A 24202-nucleotide genomic window follows, 5' to 3' on the forward strand; every position below is an offset into this window, starting at 1 on the left:
TCAGGCCCTCGCAGATCTAATATCGATGACCTATCCTAAGTGTAGAGCATCAGTGTTAGAAACCGGATAATCCCTTTAATCCCTTAGCGACCTTTGACGTACTATTACCTCATGCGCACTAGGTACTAGCTGAGCGGGCGGAATCGGAACCAGGTGAGAGCTGTTACCGATCGAAGGTTTTAACCCCTTGATTGCCGTGATCAAACATGATCACAGCAAACAAGCGGTTCCGCGATCTGTCCCCCCCTGCACCCCCCGCGGTGAGATGGGGGGGTGCCGGTATCTGTACTATGTAGCCTGGGGACTGGTTAGTGACCCCAGGCTATCCGGAGCCCCCACTTACCTTGTTCATCCTGTCGGGGTCTTCTGGAAGTGAGCTGTGCCGTCCGCAGCTCACTTCCTGTTTGCAGAGTGAGACACGTGCAGGCTGTGTCTCACTCTGTGTAATAGAGGATTAGTGATGAAATCATCACTAATCCAAGTGTCCCATAGGGACACATGAAGAAGTAAAAAAAAAAAAAAAAAAAGTGTAAAAAAAAAATAGTGTTTGAAAACAATTAATAAAGTTATAAAGCCCCCCAAATCCCTTTTTTTTTTTATAGAAAATGAACTATATATAAAAAAAACCATAATAATTAATAAAATCAATGCATATTTGGTATCATCGCGTCCGTAACAATCTGTACAACACTGAAACAATATTTAATGTATACAGTGAACATCGGGGGGAAAAAAAAAACAGAAAAAACCCGCCAGAAGTAGTGATTTTTCGCCATCTCACCTTACAAAATGTGCTATAAAAAGTTATCAAAAAGTCATCTGTACCCCAAAACAGTACCAATAAAAAGCGCACATTGTCCCACAAAAAATAAGCCCTCAACTAACACTATCAACCGAAAAATAAAAATGTTACGCCTCTCAGAAGATGGCGATGCAAAAATCATTGACTTATGACCCCAAATGTGTTTTTATTCTGCAGAATTAGTATCGCATAAAAAAATACTATAAATGAGGTATCGCCGTAACCGTACCAACCCGCAGAATAAAGGCCACATGTTACTTATACTGTACGCTGCATGGCGAAAAATGTAAAAGGTAAAACACAATACCAGAACTGATTTTTTTTTTTTAAATCCAGCGAAAAAGAGGTAATAAAATGTATTCAATAAGTTATACCCCAAGATGGTGTCATTACAAAATACATCTCATCCCACAAACAACAAGCCCTTATATGGCCGCGTCACCAGAAAAATAAAGAAAATATAGCATCTAGTAATGTGAAGACAAAAAAACCAAAATCGCCAAATTATTAGAACACAACTGGCTGCGGCAGGAAGGGAATATATAAGCTGTGTGAGCGAATATCAGGGGACACCCCAGATTTACAGCTTACGAGGGAAAATATACCAGAAGTGACCCCCAAAGTGACCTCCAGAGTGACTCCCCCAATCATAGGAGCTCCTGGGACATGTTAGGGAACTTGGTGTTTGCAATGTTTTTCGCACAGCTTACATATTCCCTCTTCGCCATCCGCTGTGCAGTCCCGTCTGGGATACTAATACTCACTACACCCCCTGATAAATTCTTTGAGGGGTGAAGTTTTCAAACTGGGGTCACTCCTTTGGGGAATCCACTTTTCTGGTACCTTAAAGGCTCTACAAACATGACATGGCGTTCAGATACCAAACATCTGAATCTGTACTCCAAAAGCCGCATCGCGCTCCTTCCCTTCTGTGCCCTGCTGTGCGCTCAAACTGCAGTTAATGCCACATGTATGACACATGTATGACACTGGTGTACCCGGGATAACGCACGTAATGTCATATGTGGGTATAAACTGATATTAGGGCACATGTATGACACTGGTGTACCCAGGATAATGGATGTAATGTCATATGTGGGTATAAACTGATATTAGGGCACAGCCAGACACAAAAGGGAAGAAGGGTTATTTGGTTTTTGGAGCACAGACTTAGACGGTTTGGTTTTTCGATGCCATGACAGTTTTGCAGAGACCCTAAAATTGCCCCTACAAAATGGGGTCACTTCTTGGGGAATTCCAGTTTACTGGCACCTCCAGGGCTCTGCAAAAAAACATGGACCCCAGAAAGTCCCTCTAAATCTGTACTCCAAAAGCTAAAAAGCACAGTGCTCCTTCCCTTCTGAGCCCTGCTGTGTGCCCAAGCAGCAGTTTATACCCACATATATAATTTTTGGCTCCTTGGGATGGCCCCTTAATAGTTTTAGGAGTGCAGGTCTGTGACAACACAAAGTGGGTGCAACATATTGGGCACCGAAATGGCACATTTCTTTAAAAATTTCAATTTTCTATTTTTGGGAATCATTTTTAGTCTCAAAATCATAATACCCCATGATTCTTGACGGGTGTAGCTGGGGACACCTTTGAGGGGTTTCTATTGTATTGATACTTTAGGGGCTCAGCTAATGCGACATGTCACCTCAAAACTATTCCAGCAACATCTGAGCCCCACCATGTACCCATGCAGCAGATTATGACCACATATGGGGTATTGCCGTGTTCAGGAGAAATTGTGTAACAAACCGTGGGGGGCTTTTAATTCTTTAACTACATGCAAACATTTAAAATATGGCGCTCAATGGACGATTAATTGGAAAAAAAAGTAATTTTTCATTTTTACGTCCCAATGTTAATAAAATCTGTGAAACAGCTGTGAGGTCAAAATGCTCACTCTACCCCTAGATAAATTCTATGAGGGGTGTAGTTTCCAAAATGGGGTCACTTTTAAGGGGTTTCGGCTGTATTGGTACATTAGGGGCTGTGCAAATGCAACATGGCCCCTGAAAAATATTCCAGCGAAATCTACCCTTCAAAAGCCAAATAGCGTTCTGTCCATTCTGAGCCCCGCCATGTTCCCATACAGTAGATTATTACCACATATGGGGCATTTCTGTGTTCAGGAGAAATTTTTTAACAAACTGTGGGGGGCTTTTTCTACTTTAACCCCTTGTGAAAATGAAAACTTTGGGGATAAAGTGACATTTTAGTCATTTTTCATTTATACATTCCAATGTTCGTAAAATCTGTGAAACAGCCGTAGGGTCAAAATGCTCACTATACCCCTTGATGAATTCTGCGAGGGGTATATTTTATAAAATGGGGTCACTTTGGGGGGGGGGGTTTCCATTGTTTTGGTACGTTAAGAGCTCTGCAAATGAGGCATGGCGCATTAAAGCTATTCTGGCAAAATCTGCTGTTCAAAAGCCCAGTGTCACTCCTTCCCTTCCATGCACTGCCATGTGCTCAAAACTCAGTATACACCCACATGTGGGGTATTTCTGTGCACAGGACAAATTGCATGATAAACTGTCAGATGCATTTTCTACTTTAACCCTTTGTGAATGTGATAATTTTAGGGCTAAATTAATACATTAGTGAAAAAAGTTAGATGTCTAAATTTCACCTCCATATTATTTTTATTCTTATGAAAAGCTTAAAGGGTTAACAAACATCCCAAATGCTGTTTTTAATTATTTGAGGGGTGCAGTTTTGAAAATGGGGTGAGTTATGGGGGTTTCTATTATACAGGCCTTTACAATTCCTTTCAGAACTGAAGTGGTCCTAAAAAATTGGTTTGGGGAATTTTCTTGTAAATCTGGAAAATCGCTGTTACACTTGTAAGCCTTGTGACATCCAAAATAAATTAAAAGACAATCAAAAGATGATGCCAATATAAAGCAGAGAATGGTGGTATAACTATCTGCCTGAAAAGCAGAGAATTTCACATTTTGAAAATTGCAATTTTTTCCAAATTTCCATCAAATTTCCTATTTTTCTTTATAAATTAATACAAAAATATTGATTAGTGTTTACCACTAACATGAAGTATAATGTGTTACGAAAAAAAAACAATCCCAAAATCACTTGTGTAAGTTAAAGCATCTCAAAGTTATTACCATTTAAAGTGACACATGTCAGATTTGAAAAAAGAGGCCTGGTCTTTAACATACTTTTGGGCTGTGTCTCTAAGGGGTTAACAGGATATCAATAGTACTGAATAGACATGTACACATGTTAGATTGTTACACAGTGTAAACATTAAAGGGTTGGGCTCAGGGCTGTGTTACTTTAGTTCAGTCATTTACAGATCTCCAAGCATACGTTCACAGCTTGACCATATAAGTATAAAGGGTCGGGTCACAAGATACAGTGTGACAATATCACCACACTCTAAGCAACCAACCAGATTTTCCTTAAGGAGGGGTTATATACAGTATATGTTTCCCAGCCCACATTCTGCACAGTTACTTTCATTCCTTCGAGCTCTCGATAGCAGTCTTACCTACACTTAGTCCTTCTATTTTTGACCTAATCACTTATTTTATGGCTTGTTTTTCAGCCATGGAATTTCTAAATCTTTCTGGACCACATGTTGTTCCCCTGGCGATTCCCGGGACTCAGCTGTTCGTCATTCTTCTCCACATACGGAGGTGATGATGTGACCAGTAGCTGTAAAGTCTATGGTGAGTGCCTGGACATGAACAGAGAACAGATACTCATACTGTATAGTTATAGCTGACGGGCACAGGTTTTCTCATGTTGTTATATATCAGTCTGTAATACTTGTGGGTGTAAATAAAGGTTATGACTGTGTGAATAGGGTCATCAGATATTGCATCATGCAAAAAAAAAAATTCTATTATATGTATATAGAAAACGCCAGTGTTTGTGTAGGTATAACAGACGATAATTCACATAAATGCAAGCATATATATATATATATATATATATATATATATATATATATATATATATGTATAGTAAAACCAATAAACCACTGAACAATTTATTTACATACACCGCACTTATACAACATTGTGCAAAAGTTTTAGGTAGGTGTGGAAAGCAGGTGTGCTTCAAAGCAAAAATAATAGCGATAATACTTAATATTTGTCAATTATTGAAATGAAGGGAAAGAACAAAAGATAAATCTAAATCATATTGGTATTGGATATGATCAGTCTTTGACTTCAAAAAAGGAGCGATTCATTTAGCTGCACTTGTGGACAGTTTTTAACCAAACTCGGCAGGGAGAATGTTCTGAATATCTTGGAGAACCAGGAAGAAGTTTAGCATAACATTGCATCATGCACTGTTATCTGCGCCTCTATAGCTAGTACGGGAAATAGAGCTGTAGAATGTAATGTGATTCTACAACATGCTTCCCCTGGTATCTCCTGTCCTGATTATGAAGCCCAGACTGCCGCCGCCCATCCTGCTATTTAATAACAATACAATACACATTTAGGAAAAAAGATTATTGTGTGCACCTCTACAATGTACCATATATACTCGAGTATAAGCCAAAATTTTCAGCCCAGTTTTTGTGCTAAAAAAGCCCCCCTCGGCTTATACTCGAGTCCGCAAGAAATTTTTATTTATTTATTTATTTATTTTTTTTTGGGGGGGAGGTGTCTGTGACCAGCCACAATATTGAAGTATAGAATCTCCCATAAAATAGTGCAAAAAAAAGAAAAGTTCTAAATCCCTCCTTTCCCTAGAGTACTTACAAAAGTAGAAAATGACTGTGAAACACAAACACATTAGGTATCCCTGTGTCTGATAGTGCCCGGGCTACTGAATATAGGGGATCTGCAGTGCTCCTGTTCCGTCGGGAAGGGGTTAATAGGAGCACTGCAGATACCCAGTCCTCAAGCTCAGGGAAGGGGCAGAGACACAACCAAGACACCCCCTTCCCTTCCCCAGCACCCAGCAACTACTGCACCCCAAAACTCTGACCATTTTAATTTTTGAAATTTTCCAGTAGCTGCTGCATTCCCCCCCCCTAGGCTTATACTTGAGTCAATAAGTTTTCCCAGTTTTTTGTGGTAAAATTAGGGGTCTCGGCTTATATTCGGGTGGGCTTATACTCGAGTATATACGGTAATAGTTTTTTATAGGTAAAAATCCACACGCGATGTGGTGAAAACCTTTATTGCATATCAGTAGGCAGAGATGTAGCATGAAGCTCTTGGACCTGGATGCAAAATCTGTATAGGGGCCATACCTACTTTATGCTAGTTAGAATAGAAAAAGCTGTGCCCCCCCCCCAAGTTTGAGAATAGTCACAAGAAAGGCCAGAGGTCAGGAATGTGTATAGAGATATCAAAACAAAGAAAGCCAGCACACACAAAGGGAAATAGCAAGCACCAAGGTGAATCAATAGGAAGGAAGAACTCGCCCCAGACCTGATAGGAAGACAGACTGTCAATCACACAGGCAAGGCTAACATTAACTATTAGGGGGCAATCACACAAGTAAAGTGGCACTGATTCTGCCACGATAACTTGTGGCAGAATCAATACTGATAAAAAGACTCCCATTGACTTCAATGGGTTCCGTCTTATGCGCGCTACACATTGAAATCAATAGGAGGGTTTTCAACCTATCGATTTCAATCTGTTAAGCGCGTTAAACGGAACCCATTGAAGTCAATGGGAGTCTTTTTATCAGCGCTGATTCTTCCACAAGTTATCGTGGCAGAATCAGTGCCATTTTACTCCATGTGAATGCCCCCTTAGGGTCCGTGCACACAATGTAACGCGGTGTTGATTCTGACACGTAAACTCGTGTCAGAATCAACGCTTCAAAACAGAATCCCATTGACTTCAAAGGGTTCCGTTTAACGCGCGTAACACATTGAAATCAATGGGTTAAAAAGCCTCCCATTGATTTCAATGTGTAGAGCGCGTAAGACAGAACCTATTGAAGTCAATGGGATTCTGTTTTGAAGCGCTGATTCTGACACCTGTTTATGAGTCAGAATGAATGCCGCATTACATCGTGTGCACGGGCCATTAGAGGGGCAGAGGGTAACCAAGGTGAAGAAGATGGGTGTGGTGGAAAATCAGTTACCGAGGTGAAGGAATACGACAGTGTTCAGATAATACAAGGAGAACCTAAAAGAAGGGACCATAGCCAGACACGCCTCCTGTGCTGTAGCATGCGGCCAGAAGATGGCGCCAAAGCCCAAGTATATTACAGCTGACATGCAAAAAGAACTGAAAAAGAACCCGCTTGAAAAAAGTGTATATTACACATGACTTAACAGTTGTAGGGTAAGTTCACACGATGTATTTTGCAGCGTGATGTGGCACGTATACAGCATGTGAGAGTTTGCGCGCCGTAAAAGCTCCCATTGATTTCAATGGGAGTTAAGATCGAATACGCCGTGTTATTTTGTGGCCGTGATTTTGCGGCCGCAAAATATCACTTTTCACAGAAAGTCTACAGAGTTTTCCTCTCCGGACTTGCTGCTTCAATTTTACGTATACCAGCATTTTCCCTATGCCAGCATTTTCAGCATTTCTGTAGGTATAATTGACATGCTGCGACTAAAAAAACCGCAACGATTTTTAAAGTTCTGTAATATGTGGATTGGACTAGCCAGAATCTCATCCACTTTGCAGGTACTCTAAAACACTGCGGTTTTTACACTACGTGGGGATCAGACTAAATATTAAAATCATAAAAGGGGTTAAAATATAAAAAATAATGCACACTCACCTGTCCTACACTATGTGGCAGGTCCCCATCCCTGGTGCCAGTCTTCTGTACTGGCACTCCATCAATCATATGCTCGCCCAAAGCTATGGCTGGGACAGCGGGGACTAGAATAGGTAGCGTGCTTTTTTAATTTTTTTTTATTTTAACTGCTTCCTTGACCTTTCCTATTTTTTGTCTGGGGGCCAGAAAACACCTCAAGGCTAAGGCCCCAAGAGCCGGAAATGCCGCGCTAATACGCTGTTGGAACAACCGTGGCGTGAGCAGCGCTTTGAACAGAAAGTTCACAGAGTTTTCCTCCACTGACTTTCTGTTGGAATTATATCTATGGGAAAGCCACCGGTGTTTCCGTAGATACAGTCCTATGAAAAAGTTTGGGCACCCCTATTAATCTTAATAATTTTTAGTTCTAAATATTTTGGTGTTTGCAACAGCCATTTCAGTTTGATATATCTAATAACTGATGGACACAGTAATATTTCAGGATTGAAATGAGGTTTATTGTACTAACAGAAAATGCGCAATATGCATTAAACCAAAATTTGACCGGTGCAAAAATATGGGCACCTCAACAGAAAAGTGACATTAATATTTAGTAGATCCTCCTTTTGCAAAGATAACAGCCTCTAGTCGCTTCCTGTAGCTTTTAATCAGTTCCTGGATCCTGGATGAAGGTATTTTGGACCATTTCTTTCTACAAAACAATTCAAGTTCAGTTAAGTTTGATGGTCGCCGAACATGGACAGCCCGCTCTCAAATGATCTGAAAACAAAGATTGTTCAACATAGTTGTTCTGGGGAAGGATACAAAACGTTGTCTCAGAGATTTAACCTGTCAGTTTCCACTGTGAGGAACATAGTAAGGAAATGGAAGACCACAGGGACAGTTCTTGTTAAGCCCAGAAGTGGCAGGCCAAGAAAAATATCAGAAAGGCAGAGAAGAAGAATGGTGAGAACAGTCAAGGACAATCCACAGACCATCTCCAAAGAGCTGCAGCATCATCTTGCTGCAGATGGTGTCACTGTGCATCCGTCAACTATACAGCGCACTTTGCACAAATAGAAGCTGTATGGGAGAGTGATGAGAAAGAAGCCGTTTCTGCACGTACGCCACAAATAGAGTTGCCTGAGGTATGCAAAAGCACATTTGGACAAGGCAGCTTCATTTTGGAAACAAAAATTGAGTTGTTTGGTTATAAAAAAAGGCGTTATACATGGCGTCCAAAAAGAAACAGCATTCCAAGAAAAACACATGCTACCCACTGTAAAATTTGGTGGAGGTTCCATCATGCTTTGGGGCTGTGTGGCCAATGCCGGCATCGGGAATCTTGTTAAAGTTGAGGGTCGCATGGATTCCACTCAGTATCAACAGATTCTTGAGAATAATGTTCAAGAATCAGTGACGAAGTTGAAGTTACGCCGGGGATGGATATTTCAGCAAGACAATGATCCAAAACACCGCTCCAAATCCTCAGGCATTCATGCAGAGGAACAATTACAATGTTCTGGAATGGCCATCCCAGTCCCCAGACCTGAATATCATTGAACATCTGTGGGATGATTTGAAGCGGGCTGTCCATGCTCGGCGACCATCTAACTTAACTGAACTTGAATTGTTTGTCCAAAATACCTTTATCCAGGATCCAGGAACTGATTAAAAGCTACAGGAAGCGACTAGAGGCTGTTATCTTTGCAAAAGGAGGATCTACTAAATATTAATGTCACTTTTCTGTTGAGGTGCCCATACTTTTGCACCGGTCAAATTTTGGTTTAATGCATATTGCACATTTTCTGTTAGTACAATAAACCTCATTTCAATCCTGAAATATTACTGTGTCCATCAGTTATTAGATATATCAAACTGAAATGGCTGTTGCAAATACCAAAATATTTAGAACTAAAAATGATTAAGATTAATAGGGGTGCCCAAACTTTTTCATAGGACTGTATAATCGACATGCTGCGATTTTCAAAACCGCTGCGATTTTATCTGCAAAGTGGCCATGGGATTCGCATGAATCCCATCCACTTTGCAAGTGCTGTAAAACATGGCGTTTCCGGCCCGTTGGGCCCTGGCCTAAGGCTAAGGCTCCACGCAGAAAATTGCTGCAAAAATACTCTGTGGAAAAGACTGTGGCGGAAACAAATTGTGTTTTTTTTACTCTGTGTTTTTCACAGAAAGACCACATAGCTTTCTTCTGCCGTCCTTCTGCCTCTATTATACGTATATGGAAAATGCCAGCGTTTCTGTAGGTATAATTGGCATTCTGGCCAAAACACTGGGTTTTCGCAACGTGGGGCCTTGGCTTATGTAAACGTTTAGCACTCCTTTTTTGGCACTGGATTTACCTTTATTTTCATTGATTTTTAGGTCTTCCATCAAAATTCACCATCTGAACATATGAACTAACACCTTGAGAACCTACTAAATTCTAGAAACCGAACAAACAAATTTGTGTGAAGGTTCTAGTCATTTTGATGGACATTGAACGTTTGTGGATTTCCTAGCCGTACAGCTTGTGTACTCCAATCCTTCAAAATGGGATGATTTTAGGATTAAGCACAAAGATATCTATTGCCTGTTTTATTGTTGAAGTTTTTATTGTCAGTCGCCATCATGTTTTCCTATTCTGTAGGTTACTGTGGGTGATAGAGAGCAGAACCAATATGGAAACCAACTTTTTTTTCATCATCATAGCATAGACATTAACACCATAAGAAAGTTTTATACTTGTTTTCTCTCTAGTCATTCTTATATTCCCTGTTGGTCTTATGGTCTCTACCGGAAATATTCAACAGCATTGAAGCAGAAAGAACAATTCATGGCCTACGCGGGAGGTGAGCATGTCCATATATAATGACGACAATGTTAACAATAAAGCCTCCTGCATAAGGCCATTGTATGTTTTATGTTTTATGGCTGCAAATTCTATACTGTCACTAGTCAAATGGCCCAAACTTACATCATCATAAGCAGTGGCGTAACTACCGCCATAGCAGCAGAGGCAGCTGCCACAGGGCCCGGGACATTAGGGGCCCGGTGACAGCCGCTACCGCTGCTATCATTATACTCGGGGGTCTTTTCGGACCCCCGAGTATAATGATTGGCGTACCGGGAGTGGTAAGAAACATAAAAAACACTTTTACTTACCTCTCCACGATCCTGGCCAGGCCTCCTTCCTAGTTGTCTGATGTGTCTGACGTCACATGAACCTGGCCTGCATTCCAGGTCATGTGACGTCTGACGTCATTGAAGAAGGACGGCAGCGGAGGCTGACAGCGTAGGAGCTGGGGGACAGGTAAGAAACAGTAGTTTTTTTTATGTTTTTATTCCCTCGGGTCTCTGATTATTATACTCTGGGGTCTGAAAAGGCCACTAAGGGACATAATACTGTGTGCAGGGGCCACTATGGGGGATAATACTGTGTGCAGGGGCCACTATGGGGGATAATACTGTGTGCAGGGGCCACTATGGGGGATAATACTGTGTGCAGGGGCCACTATGGGGGATAATACTGTGTGCAGGGGCCACTATGGGGGATAATACTGTGTGCAGGGGCCACTATGGGGAATAATACTGTGTGCAGGGGCCACTATGGGGGATAATACTGTGTGCAGGGGCCACTATGGGGGATAATACTGTGTGAACGAGCCACTATGGGGCATAATAGAACATGCAGGAATGCGTAGGAAGGGGTCGGTCGAGGTCTTCAGTGTCAGTCGGGGGGGAATGCCAAAAGTTCGCCATGGGGCCCCGCCATTCCTAGTTACGCCACTGATCATAAGGATCTGTGACATGATAAATTCATGATGTTGGAAAGACATTTGTGACCTATAAAGTCCAGACACACTATGGCCTGATATATCAATCACTACTGTAAATAGCTTATACGTTTTATGTTGCCCATGTACTGTGTGAATTTAACCAAAGATATTGGAAAATTAATATAAATGATATAGAAAGGTCTATTTCATGACGCTGAATTTTCTTTTCTTTTTTTTTTTGCAGTTTTTATCTTCATTTTAACTATATTTGCACTAGCCCAAGCAGTTCATTACCTGCAGGCTGGAACGAATACATCCATATGTGGCTTCATCTGTTATCAGTCAAATGGACTTTTACATCTAAAATGCAGACACATGAGTTCCTTTCTGGCCGAATGCACAAATTCAAGACTTGAGGTTAAAAAAGACAATGAACGATTAATCTTAAACCACTCTACTGGCTGTCTCCAGCTTACAGATGTTCGGAAAAATGACTCTTGTGTCTATGAAATCTGGTTTTATGGTAACAGCATCAAAAAAATGAAATCTACAAGTATTAAAATATTGGGTAAGATAATAAACTCAGCACTAATCATATATATATATATATATATATATATATATATATATATATATATATATATATACTAGCTGGTACCCGCAACTTCGTCTTCGGTGATTGTAGCAGTGGGTATATACAGGCATGGGTAAGGTTTTCGTACTGTGTATAAGGTATGGGATATGAAATGTAACTTTGTATCTTGTGTTTGCTGTAATTCAGACAATACGTGAGACTTTTGTGTTGAAGTTACTTTGTATTTGAGCTGCTATATGGTGTTGTGAGAAACTTTACATAGTGACTTTGGGACAGAAGTATTTGAAGTTCCCGCCGGTGGCATTTTTTGATTTTCGTTTTTGACTCCCCTCCTTCTAAACCCCATAACTTTTTTATTTCTCCGCTCCCAGAGCCATATGAGGTCTTAATTTTTCCTGGGATAAATTTTTCTTCATGATGCCGCCAATATTTATTCTATATAATGTACTGGGAAGCAGGGAAAAAATTCAGAATGGGGTGGATTTGAAGAAAAAATGCATTTCTGCGACTTTCTTACGGGCTTTGGTTTTACGGCGTTCACTGTGCAACCAAAATGACATGTCCCCTGTATTCTGTGTTTCCTTACGATTCCGGGGATACCAAATTTATATGCTTTTATTTACATTTTGAGCCCTTAAAAAAAATCCAAAACTGTGTTTAAATTTTTTTTTTTTGAAAAGTCGCCATATTCCGACAGCCGTAACTTTTATATACGTGCGTGTACGGGGATGTATAGGGCGTCTTTTTTTGTGTGACCGGGTGTACTTTGTAGTTCTACCATTTTTGGGAAATGTTATTGCTTTGATCACTTTTTATTCAAATTTTTATCAGAATGAAAACAGTGAAAAAACAGCGGTTTGGCACTTTTGACCATTTTTCCCGCTACAGCGTTTACCAAACAGGAAAAATATTTGTACAGCTTTGTAGAGTGGGCGATTTCGGACGTGGGGATACCTAATATGTATGTGTTTCACAGTTTTTAAGTACTTTTATATGTGTTCTAGAGAAAAGGGGGTGATTTGAATTTTTAATCCTTTTTATTTTTTTTTTTATATTTTTTTTTACTTTTTTTAAATTTTTTTTTGCATTTTTTAGACCGCCTAGGGGTATTGACATGGGTGGGGGGTGTCGCGGATTGTCAGAGCGGTGGGGGTCGGCAAACATGGCTGCTCCGGAGCGTTAAAGAGAGCCTCCTGGAGTATCGTTAAGGTGAGGGGCAAAGTGGTAAAGTATATGTATATGTGATTGTGTGGGGTCAGGGGCGAGGCTGTAGAGGGCAATAGGAATTTTGTGGCTTGCTATGGTCCAAAGTGTGTGAGATTGCAGAGATGGTGGTGTGAGTTTGGGTTTTGTGGGGGTCCTGGCACAAACGTATGTGCGCTATTGTGACGAAAAGTAGCCTATTGTTTAATCGGGTATATTAACTATGTTTGTGGAAAATTTCATCTGAATCGGTTGAGCGGTTTTTCCGTGATTGAGGAACAAACATCCAAACACACAAACCCACAAACCCACAAACTCACAAACTTTCACATTTATAATATTAATAGGATATATATATATATATATATATATATATATATATATATATATATATATATATGATAGATTTAAAGAGGTTAGAAATTTATCTTATTTTTTTTTTTTCTTTACCCAGGGACAGCTTCACTTTTGTCCTTGGGCTTTGTTCTAGTATTGCAGGTCAGACCCAATTACTTAGTTGAGTGTCAATCCCAGACAAGTTTTATTGACAACAGTGGCAAATTTTTCAGTGCTGCCATAGTTACTACCATCAGTGGCGTAACTACCGCCATAGAAGCAGAGGCAGCTGCCACAGGGCCCGGGACATTAGGGGCCTGGCGACAGCCGCTACCGCTGCTATCATTATACTCGGGGGTTTTTTGGACCCCCGAGTATAATGATTGGCGGACCGGGAGAGGTAAGAAACATAAAAAACACTGTTACTTACCTCTCCACGATCCTGCCAGGCCTCCTTCCTGACGTCCTTTCTGACGTCTCTGACGTCACATGAACCCGGCCTGAGACTCGGGTCATGTGACGTCCTATGTCATAGAAGGACGGCAGCAGAGAAGACAGCGTAGGAGCCGGGGGACAGGTAAGAAACAGTGTTTTTTTTACTGTGTGCAGGGGCCACTATGGGGTATAATACTGTGTGCAGGGGCCACTATGGGACATAATACTGTGTGTAGGGGCCACTATTGGGGATAATACTGTGTGCAGGGGACACTATTGGGGATAATACTGTGTGCAGGGGCCACTATGGGGGATAATACTGTGTGCAGGGGACACTATTGGGGATAATACTGTGTGCAGGGGCCACTATGGGGGATAATACTGTGTGCAGGGGCCACTATGGGACATAATACTGTGTGTAGGGGCCACTATTGGGGATAATACTGTGTGCAGGGGACACTATTGGGGATAATACTGTGTGCAGGGGCCACTATGGGGGATAATACTGTGTGCAGGGGACACTATTGGGGATAATACTGTGTGCAGGGGCCACTATGGGGGATAATACTGTGTGCAGGGGCCACTATGGGGGATAATACTGTGTGCAGGGGCCACTATGGGGGATAATACTGTGTGCAGGGTCCACTATGGGTATAATACTGTGTGCAGGGGCCACTATGGGACATAATACTGTGTGCAGGGGCCACTATGGGGGATAATACTGTGTGCAGGGGCCATTATGGGGGATAATACTGTGTGCAGGGGCCACTATGGGGCATAATACTGTGTGCAGGGGCCACTATAGGGGATAATAGAACGCGCAGGAATGCGTAGGAGGGGGTCGGTCGAGGTCTTCGGCATCGGTCGGGGGGGGGGGGCATGTAAAAAGTTCACCACGGGGCTCCGCCATTCCTAGTTACGCCACTGACTACAATCCAGTTACTAGTAAGTTGCACATCATTTGGGAAATGTGTTAATAACAGAAGTAATAACAGGCATCCTTGTTTCATATTGTAACTATGGACAACTACATAGCATTCTATTCTATGCTATATTAATACAAAACTAACAATTTATGAAATATAAAAGTAACAACTACAAATATATCATTCTCTTTTACCAGTGAAATATAATTTCTAAACCTTTTTCTTACAAAGCCTTCCTTGTCTCATGTAATAGATGCTGTAAAAATATTGAATATCACCAGTAACTTCAGTCACGTGGGCTCGGACACCTCGCTCCACGTGCACTTCTCTGGAGCGGAGGCCACTGTTATATGGGAGGTGGATGAAATCGCACATCCTTCCAGATACCGCCTTGTGGACAGCAACAAGACTCTGATCATTAGGGGTGTAAAAGACGAAGATAGAAAGAGGAAGTTTGTGGTTCAAGTAAAAAATCCTATAAGTGAGGATACCCTGGAATATTACCTGGAGATTCAAGGTAACATGAAGGGAAATAATGAGGACATACAGCAGGTGACAACTTGCTAAGGCTGAAAATGTACATTTTTATATTTCAATACTTTTGGAAATCACAGCATGTCAATGATAACATGTGGAAGGTCTACAGAGGAAACCTATGTAGACTTTCTGTGAAAAGTGGGGCGGGAAACACCACAATGTGTTGCTGCCACGTTTTTCCCCGCAATACTTTTTTGATGTGACCTGCTATGTGGGGCTAAAGCCTAAGGCTGAGTTCACACGGGGTATTTTGATCAGGGTTTTGAGGCCGTATTCGCCTCAAAATCCTGACCAAAAAGACAGCTCCCATAGAGATTAATGGGAGCTGGTTAGGTCTTTTTTTACCGGGAGCCTTTTGTTCTGGCTCCCAGAAAAAAGAACGGACATGTTCATTCTTCAGGCCTATTCCCCTCACGAGTCTGCCTGAAGACACTCCCTCCTTCCAACTAATCCCATTGATTGGGCCCAATCCGGAGTGGAGTGCGCGACTGGATGCCAGTGCACTGCACCGGCATCCAGTCGTGGCTACCCGTTTTTTGGTCTGGAAACTGAGGCGGCCTCCACTTCAGTTTCCGGACCTAAAAACCCCGAGTGCACTCAGCCTTACAATCCTACAAAATGCACATCTGTTAACCTGACCTTGCATGTCCTATAAAGATGGAGCTTTGCTGTATCTCGGTATCTTCCATCAGATGCTGAAAGCCACCCAGAAATCTTCTAAAATATAGGCTGAGATTCATGTAAAAAAATATGTTTGTGTTTTATATGTCATGTTTCATCTTCACAGTTGGAAAACCTACCAGAAATCATCTCGCAATGTTTTTTTCACCTCTTACTCTTATCATTGTTATTCTTCTGATTGGTTATCAGGTAAGTTCTTTTCATACTTTCTGTCTCAGTTTTAATCTTTTATGTAAACTGCAGTTAAATGGGGTTTTTTTTTTACTTGATATTCCTGATATTTGTTGGCATGTTTAGTAGGCCAACTCTGCTGGTTATAACCACAAGGGGTATTCCAGTCATTAAAGGGGCTCTGTCATTGGGAAAAGTCATTTTTTAGATAAGTACATCCTTGCATAGGCTTTAGAAAGGATATTCCACATCTACCTTTTGTATGTAAATTGCCTCAGTAGATTTTGAATAAGTCTGTTTTTATGCATATGCTAATGAGCTTCAACCGTGCAGCAGAAGTGTCTGTGTGCACTGTCTGATCTATGTGTATGTATAGCAAAGGCTGCTGTGCTAATGACTCATCCCTGCTATACATACACATAGAGCAGCCTGTGATCACAGACACTTCCGGTGCACGGTCTAAGCTCATTAACTTATGAATGAAAACGGGGTATATCTCTGTTCCTATTACTTAAATAGCAGCAGACTGCATCTGCACCCTGCCCACTGCAGCAGCTGCCAATGTCTGGAGACTGCCGGAACAGCTGATTCTGATGTCGGACCCCTTCAGAACACATACTAATGACTTTTCATGTGGGTAGGCCATCAGTATGAAAACTATATTATGGGCCAGAAAAACTGCACGTTGCAGAAAAGCTGCGTTTTTTGTTGTAGATTTTGCTGTGTTTTGTGGAGCCAAAGTCTGGAGAGAATTTAGCAGAAGGGATAATTATAAGAGCTTCCTATACATTCCCCATTCGTACTGAAGTCATACTTGGCTTTGGCTTGAAAAAAACACAGAAAAATCTACAACAAATAAAGCAGCTTTTCTGCAATGGGAGGCCTAGGTGTAAGAGAAAGTTGTTCACACAGGATCCTCCGCCTTAGGTTGGGGACCAAAATACAGGTAGCTGCGACTGGATGTCGGTGCAGTTCGGATTAGGCCAAATGAATGAGCCTAATCGGGAGGGAGTGTCTTCAGGTGGAAGTCACAAGGTGAATCCGCCTGAAAGACTGAGCTTCTCGCTTCTTTTTCCGAAGGCGGAACAAACGGCTCCCAGAAAAAAGGACTGACCGGGAGCCGTCATTTTGGTCAGAATTTTGAGGCGGATATTGGCCTTGCTTCCGTGTCCCAATTCTTTCAATGACTAGGAGCCGTGGAAGCACAGCCACAAAATCGAACAGGAATAAGATCTGTTCCATATTTTGCCGACCAGACTGTGTCAGCCCACAAATCGGACCATGTCATTCACTGTCATGTGCACGGCTCACAGAAATGAATGGGTTAGTATGCCATCCAAGAAAAACCTGGACAAAACACTGACATTTCACACTGTCATCTGCAAAGGGAGAAACAGATGACCATAGAATAAGAATCGGGTTGTTTGTTTTCATGGGAAGCTTATAGCTCTGCATAAGATCTGCTGGATTTCTTTTTTACCCATTCTATCTTCTCAGTTTTTTTTTTTATTTTGCTATTTTTATTTTAGGTTTTGTTCTACACTATAACGTTCAATTGTTTCAATCCATAAGAGAATCAGAATAACTGGAAGTGACAGAATAACTGATACAAATAGAGACATTTCTGTTTTTCATCAGACATGATTGAAAACTCCTTTCTATCGGCTTTCAATTTTATTTTTTTTGTTAAGGAAAAAATGGTAGAAAATATTTGCAAAATCTGATATACTTTACTGTACTTAATAACAATAATTCTTTTCTTCCAGCAAAAGACTGCAATGAAGAACGAAAGTCTGATCAGAGAGCCAGAGAGTCAATGGTGATTCTAATGGTGGTTCTACAGTGTATTTGTGTATACAAGAATGACAGTGAAGGCTTACTGCATATTATTCAGATATTATATACTATGAAAATCAGATATTTCAGATACTTAGGCCTGGTTCACATCTGTGTTCATTATTCCATTTAGGGAGTCCGCTTGGGGACCCCCCGAACGGAATACTGAAAGACTATAATGGGGTCTGTGTGTTTTCCGTGCAGTGTCCTCACGGAACATGCGGAGAAAAAATGACTTAATGAGCTACTTTCCTCTCTGCATGACTCGTGCGGACATTGCATGGAAAACACACAGACCCCATGATAGTCTATGGGGTCCGTGTGCTTTCAGTGCTCACCGCTTGTCAATGCGTTCAGTATTACGTTCGGGGGGTTCCTAAGCAAACTTCCTGAATGGAATATCGAACACATATGTGACCCAATCACTTTAGAAGATAAGTTGCTACTTGCTAGAAATAGTCTAGTTTTGCTTCATTCATGCTTGCATAGCCAAGTATATTGTAGAATAGGATGGTAAGATGATACTTTATATGTATATGTGGGGGTAATTAATATATAAATATGACATTACATTATAGTCTGTAGTGTCCGTGAATGTCACTTTACTCCAAATCCATCACATGTCTGTTATTTTTGCAGACTCAAAAATCAAGATTTTTGTGCCCTTGAAAAATAGCGGTTTTATGATGGATGTCAAACATTGTTTTTTTTTTTTTTTTTTTTTTTTTTTTAGCATTAATATCAATGGTAACAGATAGAGATGAGCGAACAGCGTTCGATCGAATAGCTATCCGATTGAATATCAGGCTGTTCGAGGTATTCAATTCCAATCGAATACCACGCAGCAAACACACTAAAAATTCTTATCCCCTCCCACCTTCCCTGTGCTTTTTTTGCACCAATAACTTAGCAGGGGAGGTGGGATAGGAAGTAGGAAAACATAGGCATCGAAAAAAAATCGGAAAAAGTAATTGGCTGGCTAAATCAGGTGACCTCCACTTTATGCGAATAGTGGTTTTCAGATTCGGTTCATATGAGACTGTGAACTAGACAGGGTTAGCTAGGAATTAGCTTTATTTAGGTAGGAATCTTACTCAAACAGCTCTTTGGTGCTCTATATACCTTCCTTGCCAGCCCGAGATACATGCAAGAGTACGGTCAATGCATTCCTATGGGAAAAAGTCAGCTCCCGCATACCGCAAGCTGCCAGCGATACCGACTAGCATATGGTGCGCTGCCACGATGTGTTTGCATTGAACTTACTCTCACATTTAGCTCTGGCTAGCAAGGTCTCATCACTTTCAAACTTCACCTGCAAGCACATCTCGTGGCAGCCCATTATATGCTAGTCGCGATCCCTTTTCTCATAGGAATGCATTGACCAGCGTTGATTGGCCGAATGCCATACAGTGTACAGTATTGGCCAATCAACGCTGGTTCTGCTGGAGGCTCGTCTGTGAGGAGGCGGAGTCTAAGATCGGTCCACAGCAGTCTCCATTGTGGTCCGATCTCAGATGTAACAGAGTTCAGCACACGGCTCTGCTACATCTCAGATGTAGCAGAGTTCAGTGCACAGCTCTGCTACATCTCAGGTATAGCAGAGTTGAGCTGTGTGCTGAACTCTGCTATACCTGAGATGTAGCAGAGCTGTGTGCTGAACTCTGCTACATCTGAGATCGGACCACAATAGAGACTACTGTGGACCGATCTTAGACTCCGCCTCCTCCGGCAGAACCAGCGTTGATTGGCCAAATGCTGTACACTGTATGGCATTCGGCCAATCAACGATGGTCAATGCATTCCTATGAGAAAAAGTCAGCTCCCACATTATTAGTGGCGTAATACAGTGCCCCCAGGCATGCTTCCCCTGCTGACCCAGTTGCTTTGCAGAGGTGTTGTCATCATTTCCTGAGGTGTCATAGTGGACTTGGTGACCCTCTTGAGTCGAATAGTGGTTTCCCCTGATACAAAGCTTTTTTTCCTCATAGATTATAATGGGATTCGAATATTGAGGGGCTATTCAAAACGAATATCGAATATCAAATATTTTACTGTTCGCTCATCTCTAGTAACAGACATATAACGGACAGTAATGGACAGTTATTGTTTACCATCTGTTTTTTTCTATGCTCAGAAATGTCAAGACAACTCTGAGGAAATTTATTTTAAACTGTATGTAAAAATATAAAACTTTCTGTAAATAATGGTTTATGCACAAAAAAAAGATACGAAAAAAGTAAATAAAGGTTATTTTTCTTAAAAATTATCTTTTTTATTATCAAACCAACAAGAGAAGTAGAAGAAAAGGTGACTATAATGGCTTGTTTAAGAAAGTGTTAAGGGAGGCCTTGCGCAGGCACTGTACGCTCGGCTGCGCGAGATTTCGTTTGTGCCGTAGGGAGGAGGAAGCTCAGAAGAGCAGAAAGGAGTGAATTTCTATCAAGAAGGGGTGGCGATGGTAGTCCTGGCTCATGACACGACTGTGCTGGGACCACAGAGGAAATGTCCCCGATGTTCCAAAAAGGATAATTTGCATAACAATAATTGGGATTTTTCGGGCAAAAGGCTGCAGCAATCTGCAAATAAAAGATATGCCTACAATAGCCTTTCTAAATGCTACTTGAGCAAACACAAGAAGAAAAAAAGTTACCTGGCGCCCGTATATAGAAAACCCTAGAAGGGGGCTGAAAATAAACAGTTGCAGCTCTTACCCGGACACCAACCAGTGAGGTGGTGGAGGTTAGTGAACAAGAAAAATAAAAAATAATAAAAACCCGGGATATCTATAGAACGCTACTGTGTGACAATAAAACAGAAGCCAATTGCATGCAAAATCAGGGCTGATTCCCATGCTCTGACAGTTCAGGACATCTTGGCCTGAGGAAGACGCCCGTTCGGCGTTGAAACACGTAGCCTACATTTTTGCCTATTTTTCTACTGTCAATTGCAATCAATAAAGACTCAATAATTTGGTTTTATTTTTGCATGCAATTGGCTTTTGTTTTATTGTCACACAGTAGCGCTCTATAGATATCCCGGGTTTTTATTATTTTTTATTTTTCTTGTTCACTTGAGCAAACAGTTAGTTAAAATAGTAAAATTGCAATGATGACTCCCTTTAATCTGAACCACATTTTCCCTTTTGATGTATCAGTGAGATTATCTAAGATAAGTATCTTCTATGTCTCTGCATCCAGTGGGATGGACAATAGGGCTGGTCCACAGTACAAACACAGTGGGGGAATTTATTAAGACCAGAAATTCTTACATCAACCTTAATTCTTCCCCGACAGGCAAAAATATTGCTAGAATACCTAAGAAGCTCCATATTAAAAACAAAAAACTTGAGAGTCTTCAGTAGTTGATACCTTTTTTAATGGCTAACTAATAATGATGACAGATTACAACGTTTCGAAGCTCTCAGCTTCTTCTTCAGGTATATCTAAAAACAATTTCTGAAGTATGCATATTTATGTACAAGAGGGACACAGGAATAGAATTCTAGGAGGGAGGGTGGAAGAAGGTTATTGGTAATTGGTACATACAAATAAACAATTTATCAGTTTGCAATGTTCTTATCAGTTCACAGAGTATCTTTTATGGCTGTTTCAGTTCAGTGATTTCTGTAGGATGCCATGAACCCATGTGACAGATTCAACCCTTCCTGCAATGTTTGAAGGAAGGTCATACACTTGTACTCATAAATCCGTCTCTCTTTCCTTGATTTAAAATTCCCTCTTAAAACCAAAATTTTCATGTCATTGGTGATATTATGATCTTCATTGCAGAAATGTTTTAACATGGGAAGGTCCAGTCTTTGTTCTCTAATAGTATGACGGTGTGAGTTAATCCGTATTCTAAGCTTCTGGCCTGTCTCTCCAACATACAATTTTTCAGACCCTACAGAGGAGTATTTAAAAAAAACTGAAAAAGTTATCTCCGGCCTATCTGATGGAGCAGAAAGCTTAAGCGGCCTCATACCAGCAAGTCCAAGGACGGGGACCTTTTATATGCTTCCGAAACTGCACAAATCTGGGAACCCAGGGAGACCAATCATTTCATGTGTTGGTACCCTCATTGAACAGATATCTGGATGGGTGGAGGGTACTCAGCTACCTTCAGGACACCACAGACCTATTAAATAAATTATCCACTATAGGTCCCCTTCCAGATGGAACCATCCTGGCCACCATGGATGTAGAAGCCTTGTACTCCAACATCCCACACCAGGACGGTGTAAATGCCTGCCAGTTTTTCATGGAAAAGCGAGGTATGAACGCTGAATCGGTGGTGAAACTCACAAAATTCATCCTCACCCACAATTACTTTTCTTTTGGTCACTACATCTATCTGCAGCAGACCGGCACCGCAATGTCCTATCCGCATCAGATAGGACATGTCCTATTCCTGTCCTATTTTGCGGCCTATGCTTCTGTGGTTCCTACTAATTTAATTGCGACCCGTGCATGGGCGACCCACAGGGGCATCCCCATGTCCCCTGTGTACAGCCCCTGCTTTTAAATCAAGGCAGGCCAGTCATCTGCAACTGTTGCAGCAGAGTCATTCTGTATTGAAGCTTAATTTTCATGCAAATCAACAATTTATTCTTATGCAAATTAACTGAAGTGGGCATTAGGAGCGTTTCTTCTCTTGCCACAGCTTTGCTCTACCCTCCAGCATACCTCCCAACCGTCCCCATTTCCGCGGGACATTCACGATTTGGGTGACATATCCCGCGGTCCCAGTTGGAGGGAGGTATGTCCCGATTTCAACTCCAGAGGACGCAGATCTGAGTTGAAGACATACACGGCTGAAGCAAGGAGCTTACACAGGTCCGCTCCTTGCTTCGCCGCTGCACGCCGCCTACTGGCTTGTAGACGCGATGTGATGACGTCACATCGCGTCTACAACTGTGCGCCAGTGAAAGAGAGAGGCGTGCAGAGAGCAGCGGGGGAACGAAGGAGAAGGTAAGTGTAAGTGGAGGTGGAACGTGTAACTGGGGGCAGATGAAGGAGAGGACGGCATGACACTGGGGGCAGAGATGGAGAGGACAGCATGACACTGGGGGCAGAGATGGAGAAGACGGCATGACACTGGGGGCAGAGATGGAGAGGACGGCATGACACTGGGGGAAGAGATGGAGAGGACGGCATGACACTGGGGGCAGAGATGGAGAGGACGGTATGACACTGGGGGCAGAGATGGAGAGGACGGCATGACACTGGGGGCAGAGATGGAGAGGACGGCATGACACTGGGGGCAGAGATGGAGGCACATGAATCTGGGGGCAGAGATGGAGGGGACATGAATCTGGGGACAGAGATGGAGGGGACATGAATCTGGGGGCAGAGATGGGGGGGACATGAATCTGGGGGCAGAGATGGGGGGGACATGAATCTGGAGGCAGAGATGGAGGGACATGAATCTGTAGGCAGAGATGGAGGGACATGAATCTGGGGGCAGAGATGGAGGGGGACATGAATCTGGGGGCAGAGATGGAGGGGGACATGAATCTGGGGGCAGAGATGGGGGGGACATGAATCTGGGGGCAGAGATGGGGGGGACATGAATCTGGAGGCAGAGATGGAGGGACATGAATCTGTAGGCAGAGATGGAGGGACATGAATCTGGGGGCAGAGATGGAGGGGGACATGAATCTGGGGGCAGAGATGGAGGGACATGAATCTGGGGGCAGAGATGGAGGGGACATAAAACTGGGAGCAGAGATGGAGGGGACATGAAACTGGGGGCAGAGATGGGGGGACATGAATCTGGGGGGACATGAATCTGGGGGACATGAATCTGGGGGCAGAGATGGAGGGGACATGAATCTGGGGACAGAGATGGAGGGGACATGAAACTGGGAGCAGAGATGGAGGGGACATGAAACTGGGGGCAGATGAAGGGTGTATATGAAACTGGGGGTAAGATAGAGGGGGAACATATAATTTACAGGTGACTGTAGGAGGATTATACTGTGTGGGGGCACGTGAAAAATTAATGAGAATGTGCAGAGTCAACACAAAAGTGGGCGGGGCTAAATTTGCAACACATTTTGTCCCTCTTCCAGTTCTTCAAAAGTTGGGAGGTATGCTCTAAGTAACCAGCCTAAACTGCATACAAAGTGGGAGATGTCACTCCAGCAATGGAGGGTGGAGCGGGGCGGCAGTTAGGG

At 42.2% G+C, this 24202-nt stretch overlaps 1 protein-coding gene across 2 annotated transcripts; it reads left to right on the forward strand.

Moving 5' to 3' along the window:
• The first annotated feature begins 4312 nt into the window (after positions 1-4312).
• On the forward strand, positions 4313-19504 carry LOC142184502 (uncharacterized). Of its 2 annotated transcripts, none has more exons than XM_075259394.1 (6): positions 4313-4503; positions 9914-10380; positions 11552-11875; positions 15056-15319; positions 16127-16209; positions 17958-19504. In XM_075259394.1, the coding sequence occupies exons 2-6, from the start codon at positions 10365-10367 to the stop codon at positions 18012-18014; spliced, it is 744 nt and encodes a 247-aa protein (XP_075115495.1). In that variant the 5' UTR covers positions 4313-4503; positions 9914-10364; the 3' UTR covers positions 18015-19504. The 2 variants fall into 2 exon arrangements, with proteins under 2 accessions (XP_075115495.1, XP_075115497.1); XM_075259396.1 differs by having other exon boundaries at positions 4313-4470.
• Positions 19505-24202: the final 4698 nt, after the last annotated feature.

The sequence above is a fragment of the Leptodactylus fuscus genome, chromosome 11 (assembly GCF_031893055.1).
Source record: "Leptodactylus fuscus isolate aLepFus1 chromosome 11, aLepFus1.hap2, whole genome shotgun sequence".
Taxonomy (NCBI): Eukaryota; Metazoa; Chordata; class Amphibia; order Anura; family Leptodactylidae; genus Leptodactylus; species Leptodactylus fuscus.